Raw genomic sequence first — 27,970 nt, forward strand, 5'->3', positions numbered from 1 at the left:
TCCAGTTAGTTGTACTACAGTTCTGCCTTTCTTCAAAAGATCTTTCTTGCTTGAGCAATCCAATTAGTGACAGACATTTAATAAAGATTACATATGGCATAGTCACATTTTCTGATCTTCGTAAAATACTTTAAAGTGTTTTCCAGCAGGAGGCAATACAGTGCAATGTCTCAAACTAGCAACCACCTATTAACCACATCACACCTTGTGGACAGGAATGTTAATATGATTACAGGGTTGGCAGCTGAAGCTGAGGACTTGAGTAAGTCATTACAATTACTTTTCTGGTTTAGAGAAGAAAGGGGACCTTTAAATTGGTACAGCTTGAAGGAAGTGATTTTTAAAAGTTAAATAAGAGATGGCTTATAGTTCAGGAGATTGCATGTTTGGTATATTTTCAGTCCTAACTTTCATTCTGTAAATGTTTTTTTAATTGGGAACAGTCAGTTCTATACGGAGTTTTAAATATTAAAGGTGTAGAATTTGTTGTTAAGGAAAAAGAGTGGTTTCATGGCTGGCAAAGTATCATCTGTAAGACACTGATCTTGAAGCAATAACATAACTGGCAAGCAAACCTGGTTTTACAGCTTTGAATAGTTTGATCACATCCTGCTGTGCAGGAACATGCTTATGACTGTTCATGTAAAAAATTGGCATCCACCCAGTTGCTCATCTGAAGCAAGTTTAAGTACCTTTCTCCATTTTGAAGCACTGTCTGGCAGCAGGGAGCACTTTATCATCATTGAAAACAAAGATGAGAAGCACTACGCTTGACTGCCCATCATTATCAGTTTCGACTAATGACTAATAACTGATAAATGTCTGTACTTACAAGCCAGCTTCTTGGTAACTTTTTTTTTTTTGCATTCTGCTCAAGCAATTTCCCTGCTTTTACACCAAATAAGGTGTAGAGCTCTGTTATCTGTGATTCACAGAGCATTAAGGCATTGTCAGCACACATGAGTGAACAGGTCTTATTGAAGTAATAAACCCAAGAGCTGTATGAAGCATAAAAACAATAAAAGCATATGTAAATGAAAAAAATTACTTACAGATCTTGGGACCTTAATTGGGAATACTCAGGTGACAAGGTTACAATGCCTCATGACTCTCTTATCTTAGGATAGAGGTGTGATCCCTTTGCAACCCAAACCACAGTTTGGGATGTTATTTTTAGTAATTTGAATTAGCAGTTCAGTTTTACACTCTGTGTTTTGGTACCCTTTGACACTTCCTGGTTAAGGATACCAATCGAGTTCTTGGTTGGCAGGAGCACGTTTGACGGTGTCCTCCTAGATGCTCTGCCAGGATGCTTCCCCTACTACCTTTTCCCTTTTGCCACTGATATTTGGGAACAGGAAAAGAAAAGGTAGGACACTGTATTCACAGTTGTTTGTGAACCAAGCAGCTGCTGTGGGGTACTGATGATTTTGGTAACGGGCTTCTTTGAGGAGGGAAGTGAAGGTAAAGGGGATGTTTTTTGTAATTTGAGGATCCAAGGACCATGCTGGTTCACTCTTATGGCTGGTTTCCTTTGGGCAGGCAACAGCAAGTTCTTGTTTCCCTCATTTGCAGTGCTTTTCTCTGAGAGGTGGCAGATGAATGGGCATGGGGAAATTACTTGCCAGCAGGATGGTTAAACAGAGAGATGAGCTGTCTGCAAGATGCCCCTTTTGCCTTGCAAATTTAGTCCAAGTCCCGAGAGAAAGCAATAGGGATATGGAATAAAACATAGAATAGATTTAAAAAATAATAATTTGGGATTTAACATTAAAAGTTGCACCGTGACTGCAGGGAGAAAAGAAACAGGAGCTGAAGAAATGATTGTCAGTTTCATTGGTATTCACATCAGTGGCTTCAGGTAAACCTCACAGACATCTCTTCTGTGGAGGTAATGCTGAGTAAAAGGATCCTAAAGAAAGATCACAAAAAGCCAAGTTATACAAGCAACTGTTGTGATTAGCAATATTAGTTCTGTTTGATTGTGTTGCACTGGAACAGTGCTTTATAATGTCACATTTCATTTCCTGTGTACCTAAATCAAGATAATCCTTTGAAAGTTTGACTAAATCCGTGTTTTAGGAAGTCCATGTTATACTGAACATGGTTAAATCCATGTTGTCTTTGCTGCTTCTCAGAATAAACCAAGTGAATCTCAGCAGTTACAGAATTTTCAAAGTGCCAAACAGAGCCAGTGACTGCTGTAGCTGAAGAGCATCAAGAATCTTTTGCATCTCACAAAAGGGTAGGTTCTTCCCTACTTGGCTGCTTAGTTCTTCTAAAAATAAACCCAGCTTGAAAAATTATGATAATTCTTTACTTTCTGAGGTGATTAGGTATGCCCTGACTCTCTACCTTGGATATATTTGTGCTAGCTGGAGCGTGAATATTTTCCATATTTGGCTAGGTTCAGAAGATGTGTGAAGTATTTTTTTCTTCTGAAGTAGGAATTTTAGTCCACTGGAGACTAAAACAGAGAGGAAACTGGCCAAACAGAATCCTCTTGATGTCTTATATTGGGTTTTCTGATTTGTGTAGAATGTTCCCCAAAAGAATAACACCTGTTTAATCTTTCATCATGGTGCTCTGTTTTCTTTGATCACCGTATGTAACTCAGTTCTCAAGTCATTAAGAAAGCTGAGGAGAGGTGAGATGTTCAGACAGGAGGATAGAAGATTTGGGGACATTACGCATCTGTGTCTGTAGTGTCATTTGGTCTCTTGCATTGATGTAGCAGAGGTCATGATTGGTTTATAGGGGGAAGTATTTGTTAGTAGGGCATGAAACTCCCTTTGATTTCACTGGAGTCAGAATTTCACTAGTGAAAGTGAGTATTTTTCAGCTTATTCCTTAGTTTGACTTCAGCAAGGCTTTGGTTGCATGAGGTCTTGTAGTTTTTGAGTTAATGCTTCTCACAGCTGGGAGTGCAGGTCAGCTGGTAGGTCATTAGTGGGAGGGAGAAGACGATCTGAAGGAGATTACCCTAAGGAGCTCTTATACCGAACTTTTGTATTTAGTCCGTGAATGCTAAGTATGAGTAAATATGTAAATGTTAATGCAGTGTTTCCTTGAAGAGAGGGATTACGGTTTGTCTTTTTGAACTTCTGAAGCAAATTTTTAATTGATACTACATTTCTTCTTTTTACTGCCATAAGGTTTTGGCTGAATGATGCCCTGAGGCGCATCATTGTTTGCATTGTTAAATCACCTGTTGTTCCTCTGCAAACAGTGTGTTGTGCAGAATTCAGAAGATACATGTCTGCATAGTATTTGAGGGCATGATCAAGCTTTGTGTCTTTAATTGTAAACTTTAATGAATTTCCAGTTGAACATTCATCTTCTCTTCAGTAGCTAGAAACTCCTCACCCCTTTGAAAATGACACTAAATTTGCATGCAAGCTTGTTTGATTAATTGCTATTTGACTCATCTATCATGGTGCTAAGCTCTAGGTTCACACAGCTTAGACTTCCAAACCAATTTCTAGAATTAATTTAAATATTTAATGTCAAAACCCTAGGATGAAAGAGAGGAAAAATGTTTTGTATGCTTATTGATCACCTGTTTCAGTAGCAACAACCCATACAGGAAATGTCCAACGTGATACAAGCAGAATTCAAATAGTATTACCTCTGAAGAGGAAACTGAATCACTGTGCATGCAATAAGTTCTATAGGTACCAGAACTATTGTAGAGGTACCTAAAGTAAGTTTTCCATGGTACTTAACGCTTCACAGTTTCAAGTTGGGTACTGAGTTTTGAATCAGATTTCAGTTTGCTTACCTTTTGGATAAAATGTCTCTGATATTCTTAAAAATAAATTAAAAAAAAAATTCATCTGTGTGTTTCATATTAAAAGCCAGTTTTCTTAGGCAACTTTCTAAGAAATCTTTTTGCAAAAATACTTGTTATTTGGGATACCCAAATGAGTTTGCATAAAAATTCTTTTGATAGATGACAAACAAGATTTTTATGTTTCATATTTATATTTAATGTGGAGTCTGAAAAGGTTAATATGTCTAACTTGTGTGTTCATTTCCCTCCTTACTTTTACCCACTTGCGTCTTCTTGAATGTTCACAGTTGCAACTTTGTGGGGGACTATGTATGTGTTAGCAGGTAGTGTGAACAAATAGGAATGTATCTGGAGTATGAAATAGTTCTCAGCATCTGACATCCACCTTAACATGTTTCAGGGGGTGTGTGTGTTGCACTTTTTATGTTTTGGTTGGTTGGTTCAGTTTTACTTTGGACTTGCTGTAGTCAAGTCCTATGAACTGAATGTTCATTTGTGTCAGAATGCACTATGTGCATTCCTGGAGTGCATATTTGAGTTTGCTTTAATCAAAAAAGGAATCCAGTTCATGTTCTCAGATAGCACTCCATGGTGCAAAACAAAGCATAAGAAGTAGAGACTGGTGAGAGAAATTACAATTTGCACCCCCAGTGCAAAGTAAAAAAATCCATTTAAACCAAGAAAATATTTTAAAAATTAGTTACATTAAAGCTCTGCTCGTGTATTACATGAAATTAAGGATAAAAATGAGATTACTTCAAGAAGGAGAATCAGATTTATTAAAAAAATAAATAGCTAATGAAAGTACAAGCTGTCAGTGTTCTTGGAGAAAGTATTCCAGTACGTTTCTATTCAGCCCTTTTACTTTGAAAATTTTAGACTACTTTATATGCACGCTTTTCTGGTGAAGATTTTGGACCTGTCTGCAAGACATAAATGAACTTGGTTCCTTCAAGGGGAAATAGGTTTCAAACTAGTAGCATAGATCACAAGTAAAATGACACATAGAATGTAAAGTTTGGATTTCATTTGGCAATGGAGATATCTTCAAAAAATAGCAGCCAAACTATATTGCTGATCGTGCCAGTACCGTGACATCAGTAGTTGGCTAAGAATGTTGTGGGACATGGGACTAAGAAGAATTAATAGAGCTGATTTTTGTTGACTTCTTTTTTTTTTTTCCCCCAGAGTCCCTAAAGTGAAATATTGATCTATCTTCTAGCATTGCAATACCCTCCACAGTCATCCTTATGATTCAACATGTGTGTTAATCAGTAAAGAGAGGTGGTGAGTAAGGAAGTTTAGGTCTGGCAGTAACAGAGGATGTAAGGAAAAATTATTGTAATGATGATAAGCTGATTATTCATTTTCAAGAGAATGGTAGATGATTGTGACTGAAATGTAGGACTTAACAAACATTTTTGTTACTTCAATTTCTTTCTAGATTTTTAATTGTTTTTAAATGAACAGGTAAAAATTACCACAAGAGCAGTTTTCCCTCATACTTTGGACTGGTCATTGTGACCTTTTTTTTGGTTGTGAGGCCATTAATCAGTTTCTGGAAGTCCTCAGGCTTGATGAAATTATTTTACATATTCTGGTCTAAAGTATGTAGTGGCCCTGGCAAAGAAAGCGGAACAAGAAAATCTATCAACTTTCTCTTTATGAAAGAAAGATTTCACAGTAGCATTAACTTATCTATGTCTCGTTCACCAAGTATGCCTACATTTGTTTGTTGTATGGCTTTACTGTTTCGTGCTTCAGATGGTGAGTATCTAGGATTTACCCTCTTTTCCATGTTCTGTTTATTCACTGTTAATTATTTTTCAAGCCGAGTTGCTTGAGAACAAGAAAAATTTAGCTTCCATTACCCTCCATTGTAAATGAAGGACAGGCTTTCCTATTGCGTGTCGTCCACATGTGATTGTAAAATGCTGTTGTCAGGGAACTTGTTAATGCTTTCTGATGTTTATGTTTTGTTGTCATTCTTTTCAGTAGTGTTTTTAAAGTACTTATTGTTGAGTATGCTGTGGGTATACACAAAGGCAGCACAAAACATCATACTCTGATTTATAGTTTACTTTTGTATTGAAAATACTTTTTAAAATGGCACAATTCAAATATGTAGAAATACTTAAAGGCCCTTAAGAAGTTGTGATTGTGTAAAAATTATCATACTTTTAGCTATAAGAAAAAAAAATAACTGTGGATGAAGAACAGTATTAAATCATAAAAGTATGAGAACTTTTTGCAATTCTGGTGTTGTTACCAGAAATACAGAATACAACAAGTGGCTAACTACAGGATATTTCATTAGTGTAATGTACTGATGCGGGATGATCAGCAGCGATGCTTCTGAATGTGTACTTTATATTGTTGAGAACATAGAATGCATAACTAACTTTTGAGAGACAGGTGAGTTTTAACATTACTTCTAGTTAGTGAATTAGCAGCTATAAACATGTAAATCTATTAAACAAAGTTCTGCTGCAGTTACTTGTCATCTTTCAGTTATGCTGAGTTATTTCTTAATTAGCTGTAACACCTTTCTCTGCTATCTGCAGAAGTATTACCAAAGTTTAGATAAAACCCAAAAAAGAGAGTAAAGCTCTGTATCAGAAGAATGGCTATGAACACTTTACTCCCACTTGTCTCATGAGGTGACTTGTCACCAACAGGTAAGATTTCCTTCCAAGTCATGTTGTAATCATGATGAGGAATTTCATACCTCAGAGCCTGTGTTACAGATTCCAGTAATGTTAGGAAACAATAGATTTTACTCTTTTTTGCCTGAAAGAGCTCTGCTGGGTTGTGTTCAGGACAGGAGTGAACACCAGCCCTCTCTGTGAGTTTACCTTCTTCATCTTCTATAGCTTTGAGACAAAGTATTCTTTCTTAATCTGCAAGCATTTTTTCAGCCTCATTGCTTGAGGTCCCATTCACAATCAAAATGTTAGGACTTTAACTGAATCTCAGTCTGCAAAACTAGTCTTGAAAGTCTCACTGTGCAAATGAAAGCATCCACTGCCAGCCTCCCAGAAGAAACAGCAAAATCCTTGTTAATCCCTTGTGCTAAATATCAGCAGTCATATCAGCCTGCTTTCTACTGTAGGGCTAGCCAGCAGCTGTGTGTCTTGTTACATGTTCTCTTTATGTCGTGTGTGTTGTCTTCTATGGTATCCAGACACTTCTCAGCAGTAGTCATGCATTTTACCCATTTTGTTTGTTTTGGCAGGCAGGCCCATCACTTGCTTTCAGAAGTTGTCATAACATTCTTCTATCTTGGTGTTTTTCTTAATTTTTTTCTGCTTTGGGTGTCCTACCCTCTACACATGAGGGATGGAATTGCCAGGAAGCTTTGAGTTGGATGAGGCAAATGTTGGTAATTGCATGTGTCGAAGGCAGCTGAATTTAGGTTAAGTATTTCTGCTTTTCAGTAACATATCTGAAAGATTTTAGGTGGCTGTTAATTCAAAGCTGCATGGTCAATCCTCTTGAGAAGTGTGCATCTATTTGGGTAGCTAGTCACATCGATCCCTGTAAAACACTTCAGTGAAGCTAAACCTAAATTTTTTTTACAGAGGTAAAATCTTCAGATTCAACTAATATTTGAAAAGTCTTATTCATGTACCAAAATCATACAGATGTTTCTCAGTATTACTGAAGCTGAGCAATACATAATTTCTAGATGTGTGGTTTTGGTTTAGTTTTGCAGAGCTTTTGTTTACTTTCTTAAACATTTCTTTGTGGGGTGTCTTTGTCTTCTATTTATGATTCATTTTAAGATTGTGTAAAGCTGATTAATTTCTTGATTTTTTAAAAAATATTTTTATTCCACTTTTCAGTTCATATGAGGAAATTTGAAAAGATGTCTGAAATATAAATTTTATATATTTGCTGTTACCTAGATCTCTGTATTGGTGAGAAACAGATTTCACATTAACATTTGAAGATTTATAATGTTACTCCATTTTCACACTTATTCTCAGACTGTCAAAACACTGATATTAATATTGCTTTCACTATTAATTATTGTGATCTTTAGTATTGAAGGTTCCTAAAAAAGCATGTTGCTTCCTTGGAGAAAGAAAAAATACTATCATACAGGTCATATATTCAAAAAGTGTTTCTCATCCCTGACATATCTGCAGAACTTTGTGCTTTCACCTACCTAGTTAGCTGGTTTAGTTTGTTATAATCTCTAGTTTAAAGTAGCTTTTATTACACATTAAAGAAGTTTTGGGAGAACACATTACACAACAAAAAATTGAAGAACTGCTATTTAATCAACTGGTGTCTCAATTGAGAGTAAGGTATTTATCAGAACAAACAGATAGTGTGTACTACGAGGAACACCTGCAATCCCATGATACAATGTCTGAATAAAGAGATTAAAAAACTGTGGCATCTATACAGTGATCCATGATACTGTTTTCTCGAATAATGTGATGATATTTAAAATCGGACCAGAAGTATTCCTCTCCTTTTGTGCAGTAAATGCCAACTTAACGTTTAGGCAATAGTCTTGTTTGCATATGGATTTTAAGAAAATCCATTGAAGATTATTTGAAAACCAGCTCATTAGAATGACAGATTGTTTACCAAATTTTGTTTTCTTGTCAACTAATATTGGTTATGTTCAATTAAACAAGGTTACACTTTCTAAAAACGTATCACTGTCAGCAGCTGAGTGCCTTGCATATATCTGAGAATCAGATTCCTGATTTCTAGATCTAGGCTGTGAATGTTTCTTTCTTAAATTTCTCATTTTTGTACACCTTTCATACCTTCGCTACCTCCGTTCTACTGTATATATTTTTTGCGTACCAACACTGCGGGGTATCAATGGGGGGTGGGGGAAATGCTTTTAAACAAAAGCAATTGTCAGCTATCTGTCACGGTGTGCTGTGTCAGATGTTTGACAAGCTGCCTCTTGGCCACAGGCCATCTGGTTGTAATGGAGCTGACTACTTTTCTGAGGAGCCAGCAAAACATGTGGCCACGGGAAGCAATAGCTCTGTATCATTTGGTCGAGTCAGTCAAACAAAGGTTTTAGGTGTAGTAATCCCAATTCTGACATGATCTTGTCAGTTGATTAAGCTTCTTAAACTTTCTGTGCTAATTTCTCATCCCATAAAACAAGGAAGCCCTATTTACTAGCTTCATTTAAGTGTTGGAAAAAGTGATTAGACAATGTTTATCAGGAGTTATATCACCAAACACTTGTATAATTAAAGAAGAGTTACTGAGAAGAATCACATAATAAAGAGAATATTTATGGGAACAAGATGAAGCAAAAAAGTAGACAAAAATGAGACAGTGCAGTGGAATGGACCTCACACAGGCCAAGATGAGAATTGAGAAGTAGACTATGTGTACATTCTGCCATGCAAAAGAGAGGAGGAGAGATGCTGCGTTTGAAGGAGGGAGAGACTAGAGAAACTGGAGAGGAAAGGCTTGTGTTTCCTCTTTTCAACAATGAAGGAGGTGAAATAAAACAAAAAAGTAAACTAGCTAGTGAAATATGAAGTTCGTGACTTTCTGAAATTTGTGTTCCTTCCTTTTATTAGGAATACATCATCTTTTATAGTCCTTTTATAGTCTTCCTCAACAACGCGATATCTTCCGGCCGCCAGACCCTAACTACCTACACCATCTAGACACGGTCCTGGGCAACTGGCTTTAGGTGGCCCTGCTGGAGCCAGAGGTTTGGGAAAGACAACCTCCAGAGGTCCCTTCCAACCTCAACCATTCTGTGATTCTGTGATTATAATTCCATGTTAGAAAGAATGTGTGTAGGATCTATGAATCTGCAGGAATAAAATGTGATTGTTTTTTGAGCCCATGTGATGAAAAGGTGGCTGGCTACTGAGGAATCTGGCCCTATTTACCTGAAGACAAAAATCAGTGGTATATTAGGTTATCTGCATTTACTAAGTATTGTGACTGCAGTAGCCCATTTCATAATATTATAGCTCAGTGTGCTAACGAATTGCACAGTAATCAGCACTGGAGTTTAGAATGACCTGAGCTGCCTTGCAAAGAGTTTGTAAATGAGTATGTGGGAGTTGCATTGACTCGGAAAATGGATATTAAGACCTTAAGTAAAAGAAGATCAGAATAGTATTTTAATATTCAGCTGCTCTGACTGACTGCTTTAGGACCTTTGCTGCAGTACTTCCTACTATTCAACCAGGGTAGAAATTATTTCAGGTAGTCAGTAGGGTATTTCAGTCCTGGTTCTCTTGTAAGTAGTATACTAATACATGCCCTGCTTTAATGGCAAATTTATTCCAAGACCGATTTGGTGTTGTGTTATTTTGTTCTTTAAATGTTTTTAAAGATGTTGAGGTTAGTTACTCTGAATTATTTTCTGTGCAGAAGTTTCTACTCTGAAATCATCTCTTGAATCTGTATGCTGGAATTGCTGCCATGCATTGAAAGTGAAACTGATCCTAGTCTAAGAATTATTGTACTTACAGACCTTTATTCAGTGATTTAGAATTTAGCTAATATAGATTTACTTGTTTTAAATTTTTCTTGTCATTGCTTTTAAAAGAGAATCTTGTGACTGTTGAATGATCTTTCCCTCTTATGATAAAATTTTAATTAGTATTTTCCATTTGCTGAATTATTTGGGAGTATTGGTAATTTCCTTTGCTTTTGAATATAACACACTAACATGCAGATTATATGAAGTTCATTGTACTGTGCCAGTTTCTAGTGTTTCTACAACTCTGCAGTGGGGCATGTGTGTGAGCAAGCATACTAACCTTGCATACTACTCATCAGCTTACATGCTTAGTTTATACATTATTTATTAGACTTATAGGAATGAAATTAAAAAAATTGAATTAATAATGTGACTTCCATGTAAAACAGAAGTCACTTATTTATATATGACAGGCAATTAGAAAAAAAAAAAAAACCAAACCACTGGTAGGTTAGTTGAGTGCATTTTTGCTTAATTTCAGGCCCGGTACAGCCTCATGAATAAATGTTTGACTCCAGGTTACTGGGTTTATGTTCAGATTAGAAATGACTATAAAGCATGCATCAGAGATGAGGTAAGATTGGTAACTTATATGCAATGGATACAGGATACTCTGAAGGTGACACAGTTATGTGGCTTCAGCAGCTCCTGCTGTTGTTTCCTCCTGCAGATCAGGAGTCTGTCAGCAACCTTCTGTTAGCAAAGCTGTAGTAGTCCAGTGGTACAGCCAGCACAAGAACCTTGCTTGAATGACCTGGGAATCACATATAGCTCCAGAACATCATGTTTTCCTTTCTCCTCTTCTCATTGCATGTTTTTTATAATGAGTGTCATTGATTAGGAAAGTCTGTGCGTGCTGAGCTCTTTGAGAAGTAGATCAAGCTTGTCTTGATCTTTGAAATGTCATCACTGAAAAGAAGTGTAAGAATATATAGAGAATGGAGTTGGGTGGGTGAGTATCATAGGGTTACTCAGTGCTGTTGAATAGCTGCACATGTAAGGACTGTTAATATGAAAAGTGGAAACAGTTAAACTTTATTGTCTGAATTTTCTGAATGTCCTTCTGTGCACTTACAGTTCCTTCAACTGTTCAAATGAAAATAAATTAAAGCTTGTTTTGCTGCATTTTGAAGTGTTCAGAAATAGAAAGGGAAAGGACTGGTAGGAGGAAACTAAGTCATATATACAGCATATTATCTGCCTTAATGCTGCAGGTTCCAACAAGCTCATAGTGACAAGGAAGACAAAAATGTTTCAGTTGGATTTTGATGCTTTTTTTTTTGTGGCTTCTGATGGAGCAAGACACTATTGCACTGCTGCAAAAAAAAGTGTTTACATTTAAGTGTTTCTCTTACTAATAGAATATAAATTTTTAAAGACGCATATGTTCCTGAGGCCTAAGCTCTACAAAAGCACTCCTCTTTCTTGAAATCCCAGTAGTTCTAAGCTGCTGGGCATTGTATAAATAATCATTTAAACACATTTGTTGATGGTTTGCCAGAATTTTGAAGAAAAGTCTTTTCTTTCAGAGGTTAGAAAGCCTTAATTCAAAATTTTAATTTAATGGAAAAATACTTCTAGTGATTATTATGTAGAAACTCATTTATTTCTTTATTTCTTTTAAAATTATTATTTTAGAAGAAAAAGGATAAAATCTATTTATATAAATATAAGTGCTTCCAAACATCTGCAGTTCAAAGTACATAATTCACAGTGACACCAAAGGTTGGTTTGTGTTTTGACTGGATGACTTTGGTATTATTTTTGTCTGCAAAGGAAAGAGTTGTGCAGCATCCAAGTGGCGCAAGATGTTTGCCTCTCCAGAAATCGTGATGAATTTGGGACAAGGGGCAGACTGTTAAAAAAAAAAAATATTGAGGGGAGGGGGAGAGAAGGGCTGTTGAACTGAGAACACTTGCATTCCATTCGGCATCTTTGAGCTGGGAGCTACGCTGAAGCGCAGATCATTATAAACAAACTAAGAAAAGGCGAACAAAATACTAAACTAAGAGAAGAATCAGTTTAATTGGTTTTGTTTGCTTCACATGGCTGTTTCTTGTATTCACCTTTCCACAGGTGATGACTTAAAAAATATAACAGGTGAAAAAGTAGCCATGTTTCTTCATCTTTTTCATGTTTGGTGTCTAGAATAATTATCTGTACTTCAGTTGTTCATTGCAGTGAATATATGTTGACTAATTTCAAAATGTCTCTGCAATTTGTCACTTCTGCAAGTATTATGCTGTGTAGTAGTAGGATCTTGGTATCCCATAAGCTCATCTTTTAATGGTATTTGTGCATTTTCCATCAAGATACAAAATGGCATTTACTTTGCTGATGAGCATTTTGTTTAAAATGCATAAAGGAACAAATGCGTGTTGGAAAATAGTTCATCTGCCATTCAGATGGACTCCTACTTTCCCATAATTTGGAGGACATAAACCATTTTCCCAAGTTATTCAGTAGGAACTAGGTTAGCTTTATTTCTTACTACTTCAGTAATTGAGATCCTAGTTCAGCAAGGTCTTCATGCATAAAAGTCCACAGAATGTGATAGAGTACTCACTGTTTAAAGTGAAGGCCCTGATATGCAGTCAAGTAACTATGCACCAGCTGATCCATGGTAAGTGACTAAGCACTCACTTTTGATTTTTGTCTGACTTCAATAAAAATATGTTACCTTGAATTTAATGACAGAATGAAGCTATTGGTGGGAGGCTGTGGTTATGTACAAGATCTGTTATTAAACTAGGGAGACCACATAAGACTGACTGGATGGGATCAGATCAGACCAAAGATCCGCCTGCCTCACTGCCCTAACCCCACTCAGCCAATAGTCTAGGCTTCAGGAGGAGTACAAGAACAGGGCAAGCGCGTTGTGGTACCTCCATCTACATACTGTCCCTTTTTTCAGCAGTCTCATCAGTGGAGTCTTGTGTGTTTATGCCAATGCTTATTCTTAAGATTATAAGCATTGCGGGTTTTGACAAGGACTCGAAATGAACAAATATATTTTCATAAAATACTATCTTTTGTATGTACTAATTGGATGAGACAAATGTAATTCAGAATTCAGGAAAGAAGAATTTGCAGAAGATGGTGCAGAATTTGGCCTCATCTTAGTCCTAGTACATTTATTTCATTAGACTTTGACCCTCATATCTGTATTAACAGAGACAAATCAATTATTTTTTTTTCCTAGCATATAAATGGCATAATGTGTTGACTCTTTTTTTCCGTAGCATATTGCCATAAGTTCAGGAGGGGTTAGTTTGGATTCCTTTTAATGAAAAATGATGGAAAACATTGTATGCTATACAGTAATATTAAAAGCAAATATAGATGTAACGGGATTAAATAGCTACCAAGAATGCATTTGTAGTAAGGAAGTGTTATGGTTTTCTGTTATATTCAACTTTAGCTGTTGCTTCCTCAGCCAAGGAGTGTCACAGTACCCTTTCTCTGGGTCAAATCTGTGCTGAAATAGAAAATGAGTAATGCACCTGACATTACTATCTAGTTCAGTGAGATGAGAGCAAGGGACCCATGTAGTAAAACATTTATGTCTCTTTGAAAGCACATGAACAGTCTCATCGACCTGAGTAGAGCAGTTAAATATGCTTCTGCATGAGGCCTCTGGGAATAGGTGTTGTCTCATTTAAACAAACTGCACAGGGACCAAATGGTTGGGGGCAGGGGGTTGCTCCACTCAATGTTAATGCTTTGCTGTATTCCCTCTTTGTCCCTCCTAATGTTATTTCTCCAATAGCTTGCAGATTTTTCTTTACTTTTATGTTAATGTCTCTACCTTTTTACTTTCAGAACACCTCACTGAAGAATCATGTTAAGTAACGATCAAAAAATAACTCATCAGTCTGTGTAGACATGGCAGGCACTATAATACTGTGTTAACATGTTATAGGTATGAGTTGAAGAAGAAAATGCTGAAAAGCTGACAGCATGTTAAAGATGATTTGTTTATACAAGTGCTAAAGTTATGTTTGATATGTTAATGCAACCTCATTTTCTAGTAAAGGCCAAACACTATTAAGTGGTTATCTGCATTGATTTTTCTATCTTCTGAAATACTCATTTCATTGTAAACCATCTTTACTCCTTTTGTGTACCTGGAACTAGGACCATCTTTTAAGTGTCTCTTTCTGGGCAAGCCTCAAGGACTTAGTGATATTCTCCTGATTCACTTCTTGACCTTTCCACCAGTGTCCCCTTTAGCAGGTGCTACTTTTTGCAGTTTGTCTGGATTTTCCCTGTGGCATTCTCAACCCTCCCACCTGGACTGTCACTGAAAGGGGTCAGCACCCACTGCGGGTTGAACTGCTGCCTCTCACAAACATCCTTGTTCTGCTGAATCATGTTAGCTGATGCTCGTTAAAAAAGGCTCACCAGTAGCCTAATGGTTTGAATTAGAAGATGAGAGGAAAGAACAGGTGTACTTGCTGTCTATCCTTTCTTTACTGGCTGACTCTCTTCTTATCCTCTTGGTATGTTACCTGCTTTGCTTTTCATTTTGTGTCTTAGCTGCTTGTGATATATCCTGTGCTGGGTACAGAGGTATTTGTTTGGAAAGACTGAGTGCATTTAGAAGAGCGCAGCTGGGTTGCACTGTGGAAATATGGTTAAAGAGAGGATTGAGTGCCTGTTGCTGGGAATGGATGATGTTGTAGTGAAAACTGTACAGCTGGGCACTGATGATTGCTCAAGGAACACTTGGAGTAGGCGTAAAGAGGTTGTCACCTGAATGAGGCTAAGTAAGGCAGGAGACTTTTTGAGTGAAATACATTCAGAGAGAACAAACATGAGGGTTTGGAAGAAGAGAGGAAACCTTTTTCTGGTTGCGGGGGGTGGGGACGTGTATCTTCAGTATTGCCTCTCTGTCTACAGAACTCTGAATGCACACAGTAGACCACAAGATGAAGCTGGTTCTTGGTGGATTGTTTGTATGAAACCTTCATAAAATGACATTACCATTTTTGAGGCTTTACTATCCCTTACTTAGCAAAGCCTGGAGCGTTCTGATCAAGGCATGTCTTTGACATTCATCTACACTGCTCTCATATTCCTTGATGTACTCAAAGTATGTGAGATAGAGAAGTGGTTTTCTCAATTAACAGACCGTCTTCCATAAAGTGTTAAATTCATGGGAACTTCCATTTAAGTGCATAATTAGACCTCAGATCAGATGTTTAGGCAACCTGTGTTGCACAAAATATTTTGTCTCTGACTTTAAGAGGATTCTGTTTGAAGGTTTCCCAAGTATGAATTTTCACAAGTTTGGGATAACAGGATTTAGACATTCTTATTTAAAATTAAACACTTCCTTTAGCTTTCAGCTTTCTTAAAAGGATACATCCAACATTTCCTTTTGCCAGTACTGAATTGGACGATGTCTTCTCTTTGCTGTGCTCCAAGAAGTATTTTTATATATGTTTTTAGAAGGAAATCCAGTTTCTTGCTTGCAGCTGTTGGCATTTTAGAGCCCTGGAGTGAACCAATAAAAACACATGTTCTTTTAAAGAACATCTATTTTTACTGGACCTTGCTAACAACCAATGACACAGAATTCAAAAAATTTTGGCTCAAATTAGTAGAAGGACTGCATTGTTTTAAATTCTATTTTTAAAACTTTTCTCTACAGCAAGATTACACAGAAATTTCATATGCTCTTGTGAAAAAGAGTGCTTGCTTTTAGACTGCTATTTTAATGTTTTAGAAGTAGTTCAGGTATCAAAGTGTTGTAGACCACAAAATTTTAGTAAGACATACGCTATGTTGCCGTTTAAGAGTATTGTTATAATACTTTCACAAACAAGATAATTAAAGATTTTACTTCCTAGACAGCTAGGAATAAATAAATTTTGATTGATAATTCAGAACATCTTCTGTTAATACATAGTTCCCAACATATTAAGATGCTTATGTGCAAAGGTCAAATTAGATCACCATTTCTTTCAATGATACCCTCAAAATAGATTCAAGCAGTATGCATATTGAATATGCCTAGGTTTTTTTCAGATATCAACATTCTTAGTGGAAATTAAATTAAAGATGAATTACAAAATTCTACCAAGATTGATGTGAATGTAATCATGTCAAGGTTGACTTGGTAGAGAGGTCCATCCATTTTATGTTACTTGTGTTGCATCTTTATCATACATGCTCTATATGGTGCATGATACCAGAGTCCCACTGCTGCTGTTTATTTCAGTCCTGTCTTCACAGGAGTGGAGAGCAGAATAAGATTGCACCCATGCCCTTAGTTGTGCAACCTGCCCTGTGCGTCAAGATTTTTTTCCGTATGTTCCTGTAGCTAGGTTTTGCTCTTAGCATATTTTCAGTTCTCTTTTGGAATTGGTAGAATAGCATGAATATAAATTCATGTTTTAAAGGTAGAGATTTGGGCCTTTTTAATAATATTTACTGTAAGAAACCTGTGCTGTTGTCAAATCTGGAATTCCAAAGCACTGTTTTGAAGAAGTGTGTTGGCAAAGCAGAAAAGTGAGAGACCTGCTGAACTTACATGATGTAATGTGTGAAGTGTCATAATAATGCCTGAAGTAGTAGATTGATTGTTTTAAATGGTCTTTAGATCATGCATGCTAGAGAAAAAAAGCTGCTAGAGAAAAAAATATGCAGAATCTGGGTTTAGTTCTTCAATAGTTTTATTAGCACCTTCATGTCTGCAGACACATAATTTTCATGCTGGACATGGAAAAGGAATTACAGCTGTGATTCTGTGATTTGTGATTTTTGTGTGTGTGTGAGATAAACATAGACATTAAATGTCTCAAGTCTGTAAAAATATTTGCAATCAAATGTATCTTAACATTTTTTCCATATTTCTCTCTTTTATGGGAAAGTGTCTTTTTCTCTTTTTCTTGCACTAAGAATGAAACTGTGCATTAAGGAACTTTACAACAGACACTGAGAGAATGCACTAGGCCAGAGAGATTTGCTGCCTTTAAAATAAGTAATCCTATTAGAAATGAGCCCAGATTTCTAACAAAAGTCATGAAATACAACAACAGATATGTGAATTGAATTTTTTAATAGTACTGTTGGGCACCTAAAATTATTTAAAACTCATTCAAGTATAGGATTGAATAATTCTGTTTTATATACTGTGCTGGATACCTGATGTGCAGTACATTGTTAAGGACTTATTTGTGTTTTAAGAAGTGTATGTATTGGTATGTCTTTAAAATTTCTATCTTGAGATTGTTTAGTACTCCTTATTCTACTTAGACCTCAGTTATAACTTTTATACAGCTGTCTGTTTCACAGTTTTCTTTTTTTAGCGTTGACATGAGACATGCTTCTTTGTCCCACGTACTGAATTGCTCAGGAATAGGTTGTATACACTTGATGGGAAGCTCAGTTCTGTGTCTTCCACAATCACTAAGACAGCACAAGAGTCTGATGTTGCCAGATCTTTCATTTGAGACAGCAATGCTTACATAGGCATTATATCATGATTCTCATGCTTTTCTTACTAGTGTTTTCAGAAAGTATTTATTAAAATACTTTTTATCAATTAATTCTTTTGTTCCAACAGAGTCTATCAGCTTTGGGTTTTGGTGGTGATATCCAAACTACTTGCTTGTAATATACTGTTTTAAAATGTTCCTGCTAATACTATGGTTTTCCCTAGTTTTAACAGTTGTTCCTGTCTTCCTGGTACTTTGTCTGTTTTGGTTTGCTTTTTTTTGTTAAACATTGATTTTTTTCATAAGATAATGAACTGTCTGCTGACAGCTAATTACTCCTTCAAACCAAGGTAACTGGGCAGGACCTCTTATGGTTACCATAAAAACCAGTGAAATATAATTTAGCTCACAACTTGCAGATCTTTAATGTGTGAAATAGATGTTCAGGTAACAGCAGTAAGTATATGTGTGTATGCACACAGTAGCAATTGTTAAATTTTTCATTCTTTTTTATTAAGTTAAATATTTAAACAAAACAATCTTAAAACTTCTTTCTTTCAAGATGTGGTGTGTGGGAATTAGAGTAATCTCTTAGCGTGAAAAATACATGTATAAAAATTACATGTATAATAAAAGGCTGGGTCCTGGATTTGGGAGGAGGGTCTTTCATTTGCTTGCTTTTCTAAAAGCATGTATTGCTTCCTTTATATCCACTTACTTAATACATAAAAGCCAAAATCTAGCCTTATATTGGCATAACCAGGAGCAGAAATTCAAACTGACATTTTTAAGACTTTTTAAAACATTCCACAAAATGTCTTTATCTGATACTAGACTTAGATTTTTTTGGCATACAGTTGGACCAGGAAGAAACTGAATAATGATGCACATTTAAAAAATGTAGCTCTAGTACTGGTCTGGGATTGTAACTTGCTTTTGTCTGATGCATTCACTACTGCAGAAATGGTGATGGGGTTATTTACGTTAATTCATTTGGCTTGTTGAAAAAAATGTGCCCACACTCCTCTACTTAATGGGATTCTTCCCTCGTTGCAGTGCAAACGGCTGGAGCAGGAGCTTCATCATCTGAAAGAGCAGAACCAGACTTCAGCAAACAACACGAGACATCTGACTGCTGAAAACAATCAAGAACGTGCTCTGAAGGTAAATCTCCATTTCTTCTTGCAGGCAAATTAAGGTTGTAAGCCCCTGGTGCCAGCTTTCTGGGCTGCATATATCAGTTGTGTACATTTCGGCAGAAGTGAGCTATGGTGTTTGCCAACAACCCCTTCTTTAAACACAGATACAGCACCCTTCTGTTACGGTTTTATTTTATTTTGTGTATGAAAACAACAAGAAAAAAAACACCCTTATCCTCCAAATTATTGGGCTGGTAATTAACGCTAAATTCTTGGGGTCCATCCTTGCAGTATTACATTTTATAACATGAAGAAAACTGCAACTATTTGCCTCATGGTACCTTTGCAAAACTAATATTTTAAAGCATGGCTGTTTGATCTGCTCACAGCGGTGTGTGCTATATTAATAACATTGTTGACCTATACTACTAGTGACCACATAGTTGATACTACTATTTGCAAAAGGGTAGCTAGTTGGAATTGGGAGGAGGAATAATAAGTCTTGTCAATAAGAATAAAAATGAGCAGAGAGGCGGGAGAGGGTCAGAGAAAGGACAGTGTAAAGTGACAGGTTATTGCTGCTTTGAGAAGAGGAAATTGTAAAGTCAGTGGAATTGATAGCTACATAACCAGCAATCTCACCGCTAGCCCTAGTAAGAGACTACACCAGGTAAGATGTGCAAGCATTGTGCACACTTATTCAGCCACTATATTCTTAAAAATCTCTTTTATGTGTAGTGGAGAGAATATAGATACAGAAGTTACCCTGCTGATACTGTGTTGTCATTTTAAAACTGTGTTTGATTTAGGCAGTAAGATCCAAATGTATCTCATTGTGTAGGCAGATTTTCTTCTCCCTCCTTTTTCCTTTTATAATCAGGAAACATCATTATTCATGCAACAACTTGACCAATGCAAAGTATAGGAATAAAGGTAAATCCTTGTGTAGTTTGACATTTCTCAGTAAAAAAAAAGTGTGATGAGTAAAACAGAGAGAGACTGTGTGCCACACAAATTCTGTATGTTCCATGGGTTTATAACTGTCATCAGAATCTGTGGTGAATATTAACAAAATCAGGTGTGCAATACTGAAAGCAATCCATCCTCAGATGACTAGAAATAGAGATTGTAAACATTCAGGGCTGTTTCTTACCACAATTATAGTATTGTTTTGAATCTGGTATCACTAAAAGTTAGTGCTTGCCGAGCATGCTACTTATTGAACATAGTATTGTGTTTCATTAATTGCATGCTGACTTGTTTTTTCTGTGTCATTGAAAATATTATGCACAGTCTTTCTGTTAGAAAACAGAAATGTTTTATTGAAACTACACTTTATACATTTAATATTTCCTGACATAATGCTTACAGAATAATTATATTTTCAGAGCAAGAAGTGACTTAATAGTTCAGAGTGTTACTAGGATTTCATTCTAAGCCTGATATTGCTCTCCCAGCACCTAATCTTTAAAGAATTTAATTTCTGGCTGTCACAGGCATTTTTTGATTTTTCTAAGTTAGAGGTTAATTGGTCGTAGTCTTTTAGAGATGAGAGTCTGGGGAGGAAAAAAGGAATGCTTTTCAGTTTTTAGTAAAGTTGAACTTTTTTTAATGTTGTACCTCTGTAGAGTTTGTCTCCGTTCATATTACTGTGGCCTACGGTGAGGACAGGGCCTACAGTGAGGAAAGTGGAGTACTTTTTAAAAGGCTGATGGGTCAAGTTGAATTCTTGACCTTGAAATCTTTAAAATACCCCTATAAAATATTGGCAATAGTAGTTAGCTCTGATATAAGGCATATGAACACTCATCCTGACCTAAGCACTCATGTAAATGAAAAGCTTATCACCCCTTTTTGGTGTAGCTACAGCCTAGAAAATACGGAAGGGCTGGTAGGGATGAAAGTCCTGTCAGCAACTTCTTTAGAAGTGCGTTTGGCTGGTGCTCTGGGCCTGGCAGCGGCTGGCTGGGGCGCTCCTGCTGCCATCGGCGACAGAGCTCCCTGCCGGCAAAATATCCAGCCGGAGCCCCCTGACAGGTAACAACACACGGTGGGGTCTTGGCACACACATCCCCTCTGAAACCCTCTTGTATGCACTCAGTAGCTATCATTAAGCGCTACATGCAGAGTGCATGTACAGGCACAAGAATCCCCTCCTGCCTCCTCTCTGCTGCAGATCACCCTCTGGTCTCTGACCATTTTCAGAGAAATAGAACAGGCCGTTTGTCTCTGTGGGGCAGTGTTAAATATTAACACAACTATTTTTCTTTTCACCATGATCCAGAGACCTGCATTTACTTTAACCACCTCCGTGTGCAAACTGGGAACTGCGCTTTGCACTATTAATTCAGATGTAGACACCTGTCCTGCAGAAGGAGTCCAGATATTCATCGTCTATCCAGGACAGTTTCTGTTAAGAAATTTAAAAAAAAAAAAATCTTAAATTTTCCCTACTCTCTCAATTAATGTTGTCTGATTCAGTTTGGCAAAAGATGTATTCTGGTGATAGGTGGCAGATGAGGAATTCAATCTGCTTTAGATTTTCTTTGGGGAGTAACGGAAGTGTAAACATCAGATGTGGTGCAAGGATACTTGCAATCTTAAGTGGATAAAAATACAGTAATCAGGATCAACTAGATTAAGGATGGCATAACAGTTTGTGATAAAAGATGAGATCATTACCTCTGTGGGGTCCTGAAATACACTTAACAACAAAACCCAACAGCTATTGTTTCTTTCTTACTTTTTAAAAATCATCTCACAATAGTGAATTGCTCAAAAGCAAAAAAGTGTAAGACCAATCCACAAGAAACCTATTTCATTCCACTGATGGCATGGTCTAATAGGTAAGATAAGCTGCAAGCTTTCAGATTTCTTTTTAGTTATACTAGCTCACAGGCCTACTGCCACCCTTCTTTGAGGCATTAGCAGCCTGAAGACTCCTATGTGAGGCAAAGCAGCAGAGAGACAGATTGTGACTGGGGGAGAGGTGTGGTGGCAGTAAATTGGCCAGATCTAGGATGTGGAAATCACAAAGATGATGTAAGAACTCTTGCATACTTTGGGTTTTACACTTTTAGATCCCATGTCACACCTGAGGATCATGTGACAAATAAAACATATGACACGTAAGGCGTGCTGTATAGACCTGTACTGTGCCATTTCATCTTATTGTACAATATAACATCTGCACGTTTTTGGTAAGATAGCTCTTCTTAACTAATCCCTGTCATACATGTTAGTAGTACATGATCTAAAATTTCCATATTTAATGTATTTATTGCATAGAACATTCCTTATCATGATGTGGGCCATTCAGTCCCACAATGCCAAACTGGTACTCCTAATTTTTATAATATTCTTATTGGTTATAGAGGATTGTATTAATTGAACAAAAAGGCCAATTTCAAATCTTCCCTCCAGGCAATGCCCACAACTGCACAGAGGTCATTCAGAGAAGCGTGTGGGCCCCTATTTCCATAGTTAAAGTAAAATAATCCTCTTCTTTTCAAAACCATTTTTAAAAATCTCTTATAATATTTCAGATTGAATTATAGCTAAATCTTTTAGGGATAATTGCTTCCTAAGGGCCTATACATTTGCACTCTTAGTACATTTTCATAAAATAAGATCTGCAGTGCTTTGCAGTTCTAATGTGTCAGGGTCTATACGTAATATTATTCATTTGTGCTTGGCCTTCATAATTAACATTTGGTCTCTACTGATTCTGATAAATGTATTCCCACAATACATTGAAATAGCTGATTCAGTTAAACATAGAAAAGTTGAAGAATTGCTATTTTTTCATTAATATCCAAATCTTGTTGTGGTTCATTTTATTGTTGTTAGCTTTGTGGTGTGTAGTTTTGAAATGCAGAATTTTAAGTAATACATTTTCCTAAAGAAAAATAAAGATTTTGCCAGTGTGAATGTCCTGTTTACGCAGTTGAAGAAGAATAGGAAATAAGTCTTGTGAAACAAATAAGTTAATGTGAAAATTAATGGAAAATGTTTAACTGGATTTGAATGAAACATAGGGAGAGGTGACTTTTTTTCCACAGGCCTGATTCATTTTGTAATTTCTAATTAGGTGGTACATTCTTCTTAAAGCAGCTATTAATCTGCTTTAAAGACCAGAGTGACATACTAATTTTACTGCCAAGCCATACTCTGAAAATAGAGAGGAGACCTGTCTCATGATGATACAAAAATCAAGTGCCCTTTAGTGACTAAATGAGTTTATTCCATCCAAGTATGATGTCATTAGAACTTGTAAAGGTTATTAATCTCTTTCAGAGCTGTTAAGATGTTAATCTTTGGTTATGATTGCTTGTTTTGTTATGTTTTTCTGACTAACCAGTCTTTTTAGTTGTGATTTTCTGTAGAATTCATCCTACACGCTTCCATGGTTTTATTAAGAATATCATAAATTCAGAGTCAGAGACAAGAAAGTGACCTGAAGGGGCTGTCAGAAATTCATTTACAGTAGTGTCATAAAGCAATTGCATCTGATGTCATCTGCTTTCTGCTGACACATAAGAACTGTGTAAAGGACAGGAAATCCACCATGTATAGCAGTTTGATGGTTGTTCCAGTGACGATGCCTGTGAAAAAGCCACTCTAGAAGACTTAAATTAAGTACTCCCTGATGCCTGTCATAAATCGTATTAAGGTCTGTTTTGATTCCCAGAATTTCCCAGATTCTTAGAGTAGAAACCATTTTTGACAATGCCAACCACAAAAACAAATCCAGCTGACTAGTCAATGTATCATCCATGAAGAGCATGATCCCAGGAGAATCTGATGTCATAAAAGCTTAAAAAAAATTAAGAAAAGATTTAACATGAAGTTTAAAATGTTTGGTGCTGTTGAAAAGCATGGACTATTCGTACTAATTAGGGATATAATGTTGACTGTGTAATAAAGTGCTTCTTTCAGAAGATAGTAACTGTGGCCCTTATCTGCAAAACCTAAGTAATTATAACAATGTTTTTATGTTAGAGCTTCAGAGCTGAAGTTTCAGAGCTTCATTTTTAATGAGTTTAGAGCTGGTTTATGGCTATAAAGCCTCTGATTTGTTTCTGACAGAGCCACACGTTTTTGAAATGCTCTGTAATCCAGGGAAACGTGCCTGAACCAGTGGTGGGAAACTGAGAGATTCCAATCTCATTTCTTCTATTCAAATTCCAGTTCAGCATACAATTTTACATTTTAATATAGTTATTAATTGCATCCTAGAAAACTTTCAGAGAAAAGCCTTTCAATACTTTCATAATCATTTTACATGAGGCAACAGAGATCAGTATTAGAAACCTAGAACATAAGTTTTGAATGTGGTAAGGCCCAGCCACATCCAGAAGATGACTCTGCCAACTTCAGCCATTTCAACTGCAGTGCTGGGTGAGTGATAGAAACCGGCTGCTGATTACCAGTATTTTATAGCTAACAGATGAATAGCTGCATTGTCCACTGGTGAAGTGGGTGTTACACCTTTCTCCAGTTTCTAGCTACAAAGTAACTAGACATTACTCTGCAATGAGTTTAAAACTTGCTATTGATCTTCTTGTTGGTATGGTGTTATTGTTTGGTAAAAGATGCTTTAAAATATTGTTCTTTCTTCAGAGTGGTTGGGGTTTTTTTAATGAAGCAACTCATCGATATTCATATGTTGGACAATCCACCTGTTTCTCTCACATTTTGCTATGAATTCCTCTGGCCAGTATGCACTGTTCCCTCTGTATCTAACAGGATATTAACCTGTGAAAGCTCAGCTTGAGATCTCACTCTGTGGAGTTAACTGTAAAGCAGTCATGCTTTTCATTTTGGATGTCATGTGCTGCTGCCTATAAAAGGGATTGCTATCACATTTGCAAATGAATTTATAGGTATGTTTGAAGACTGGGATGCCAGCTTCACATTGGAAGGAGAAGGGGAGGAGAAGTAGATTGCAGATCCACTGCTCAGTATGAGGAGTTACACTGTGCCCTTGCATTTACTTATGATCCATATCTATCTTTCTGAAACTACAGGAACGTTTCAGGAGCAATGGAAATAGTTAACAGGCTTCTTGGAGGCTATCTCCAGCAAATGATATGTTACAACTAATCCTGAAAGGTTCTTCATGCTATTCTTCCAATAACTTACATGAGGATAAAATACTAGAGGATTTATCAAAGTAAGCTGCAATCTCTAACTTTGTACAAAGGCCATTTCATTAGTTCAGTTTCTTCTAAGAAAGTCACTGCTTCTCTTCTTCTGTTTTTAGAAGAGTTGTCCAGTTCAGGTTGTAGAAAGCCACAATGAGTTCATTTCACTCTCCAGTAGCTACTCTAAAGCAGCATTGAAGTGCCTGGGCAATGTGAAAGACAAATTTGCTACCCTGTCAGTAAAACTTGTTATAAAGCACATGAGATCACCATTAATTTTTAGAGTGGAAGTTTGCTGAAGTTTGAATGCTTGAATTGCTTTTAAGTACATAGTGGAGGTGGAAATAAAAGACCTGGTAAAACTTGGAACATGCTGCTGACAATCTGGATATGGATAAGAATGCACAAACATTTTTCTTCAGTTGCTGCTTCCTAGACACTTTCTCAGACAGAGTAGATACAGTTGCAATCTTAATTGCATTGAACAGAGCTTTTGCTTGTGCTGCACCCAAAAACAGTTAATCACAAGGTCTTAAAGGGTGTCACTAAGGTTAGACCCAAGTCTGTTCAGCTTTTATCCATGCTAGAAGTAAGATCAGTCACTTTACGGCTGGTGTTATTAAATAGTACTGTACAGTATTAAGTACTACTGTATCAGAGGATATCATTGTAAGTCGGTGCATCATGGCATAAATGAACACTCAAATGAGGCCATGTACAACTCCTGCAGAAATAATTCTGTCGATGTTCCACTTCAATATTAATTTTCTGCATTCCTTTCTGCCTAAGTTGCAGTGTCTCCAAAAGCTATTGCTACAGACTTCTGACAACCCACCCAGTTATCTGTGTGTATGGAGAGGGAGAAAATAACTCGTTTAATCCTACAGTGACCAACATTCCTCCTCAATCCCAGTGGAAAAAATGTGAACACTGGTTGAGTGGTCTTTAAAGCAGACATTTGAAATTTCCTTAGACCCAATTGTTCCTTTGAGCCAGATGTCATAACCTGATCCTCTGGTCAGTTCAGGTCCAGAGATCCTCAGCCAGGGATTTCTCCTTCATCTGCTGTCATATATTTAGGAGTGTAATAGTGTGCTTAAGTGTATCCCCTAGAGGTGGGAAGTGACTAATTTAGCACATATATTTGATCACGAGTCAAAAAGGTAAGTTCAGAAATTTGAATTACAAGTATCACTTTCAGTGGCCAGTTTTGTTAATTGGTGTTTGTAGCTATCCAGACTGGAAGGCTTTATTTAGTTATGCAGATCTAGACAGAATAGTTGTTCACAAGTGACAACTACGTTCTTAGTGACGGTCTCCTCCCATCTAGTAATTAATATTTTAGCACTGATAGGCATTTGTATTCATTGACCAAAAATATCTTAATGTGTATAGGGAGTTGAAAGTTAAAATAATTGTTTTAATGTGCCATAAGCAAATAGTACAATGTTTTCCCCTGATGGAAAACATGGGACATAAATTATGAGATGAGACACTTGCCCTTCACTGAGAGTGAAGTTGTGCAGAGTCTCTTTAGAAACACAGGCTTCCAGAGTCTGATAAATCTGATTCATATGAAACATCTACCTGGGAGTTAGAAGTGAAATGATGTTTGGTAGCATTAGTACTTGCATGATTTTCAGTGGTCAGCTTGTGTTGTCATTAAGTGACTGTGTGTATAGGCGGCAGGGCTGTTTGTACTGTTCTTGGTTCACTAAGACATCACTGTGGGCCAGAATTTTGAACTCGTTCAAGCCTTGGGTCCTTTTAAAATTGAAGGAAACAAAGAGATGTACCCAAGTTCTCGTCTTTGCTTCCTCAGTTGCACTGGCCATTCCACCTTCCTGTATCTGTAAGGCTGTCCCTTCGCTGACAGCACTGTCTGGCACAGCAGCCCTGTGTGTACAGTGTTCTCTGCACAGCAGCTACTCGGGATTTCTTGGACTCTGTTCAAATGAAAGAAGACCAAGCAGTGGTGCTTGTTACTTACTGCGACCTCAAGTCTTTCAGAATTGTCTCAAAGCAAAGTGATATATGGATAAGAGTGAACATTTATTGGCAGAACATTTGTCCAGAAAATGATCCTGAGAAGAGTTGTATCTGTCTAATTAATTATGCCTGTCTAGATCACTGTATGTCTTACGGAATTTTAGCATGCTTCGTATTGCCTGTAAACAGCTGCACAAGAATGCACTGAGTGTTTCTTGATAGACTGAGCAAACAGCATCTTGGCTAAAAGAGTTTGTTCACCTTGCCCGAGAAGTATAAGTCTTCCTTCTCCCCTGTTAACAGATGCTGAACGTCTCTTAACCAAAGCAGATATATTTATTGAACTTTGATTCAGTTCTAAGCATTAAGGAATTCATTACTCATTCACACTTTGTGTTTGATGTCAGCTTTCATCTTCTCCACTAAAAATTCCTTGGAGGTCTCTTGCTTTTTATTTGACAGCCTTCAAATCTCTCTTGGCACCAGATTACTCTTGACAATCTTAAACGTCAACAAACTGTTTGTATACACCATAAATGTCCCTTTGTCATTGGGGATGATGTGGTCATTCAAACCTTTTGGCTGAGTCTTTTATTTTTTGGTTTCCATTTCATAGGTGGAGATTGTCTTCCCATGAAGTCAGTCGGTGTTACTACTTCCAGTTAGCAGAAGTATTATTTCTGATGAATGCAGCAGGTTCTTGGAATGCAATATTTTGGTTTCAGTTTATTCTAAATCTGGATTATCAGTCTCACGGTCATCTAGGCTGCTTCCACATCCTCGCTTTTGGTATGCAAAGAATCATCTCTTTGATGGTAATAGGCTTCTGTGACCATGAACTTCCTGTTGACAAGGCCCTCTCATCCATGTTTTTCATTTAACCATTCTGTAATTGTGCATCTGCACATATTATATTAACTTAGCATTTTATAAATACTTTGCACTTTCTCGCACCTGTTTTTCCT

At 36.8% G+C, this 27,970-nt stretch overlaps 1 protein-coding gene across 1 annotated transcript in view; it reads left to right on the forward strand.

Moving 5' to 3' along the window:
- Nucleotides 1-27,970, forward strand: part of MIPOL1 (mirror-image polydactyly 1) — a 144,360-nt gene that overhangs the window by 31,021 nt on the left and 85,369 nt on the right. Inside the window, exon 9 of the mRNA XM_010583990.1 lies at nucleotides 18,788-18,895. Coding sequence (XP_010582292.1) covers nucleotides 18,788-18,895 — 108 coding nt within the window. The remainder of the gene's footprint in view (nucleotides 1-18,787; nucleotides 18,896-27,970) is intronic.

Source organism: Haliaeetus leucocephalus, unplaced genomic scaffold (genome assembly GCF_000737465.1).
Source record: "Haliaeetus leucocephalus isolate CR32 unplaced genomic scaffold, Haliaeetus_leucocephalus-4.0 Scaffold932, whole genome shotgun sequence".
Taxonomy (NCBI): domain Eukaryota; kingdom Metazoa; phylum Chordata; class Aves; order Accipitriformes; family Accipitridae; genus Haliaeetus; species Haliaeetus leucocephalus.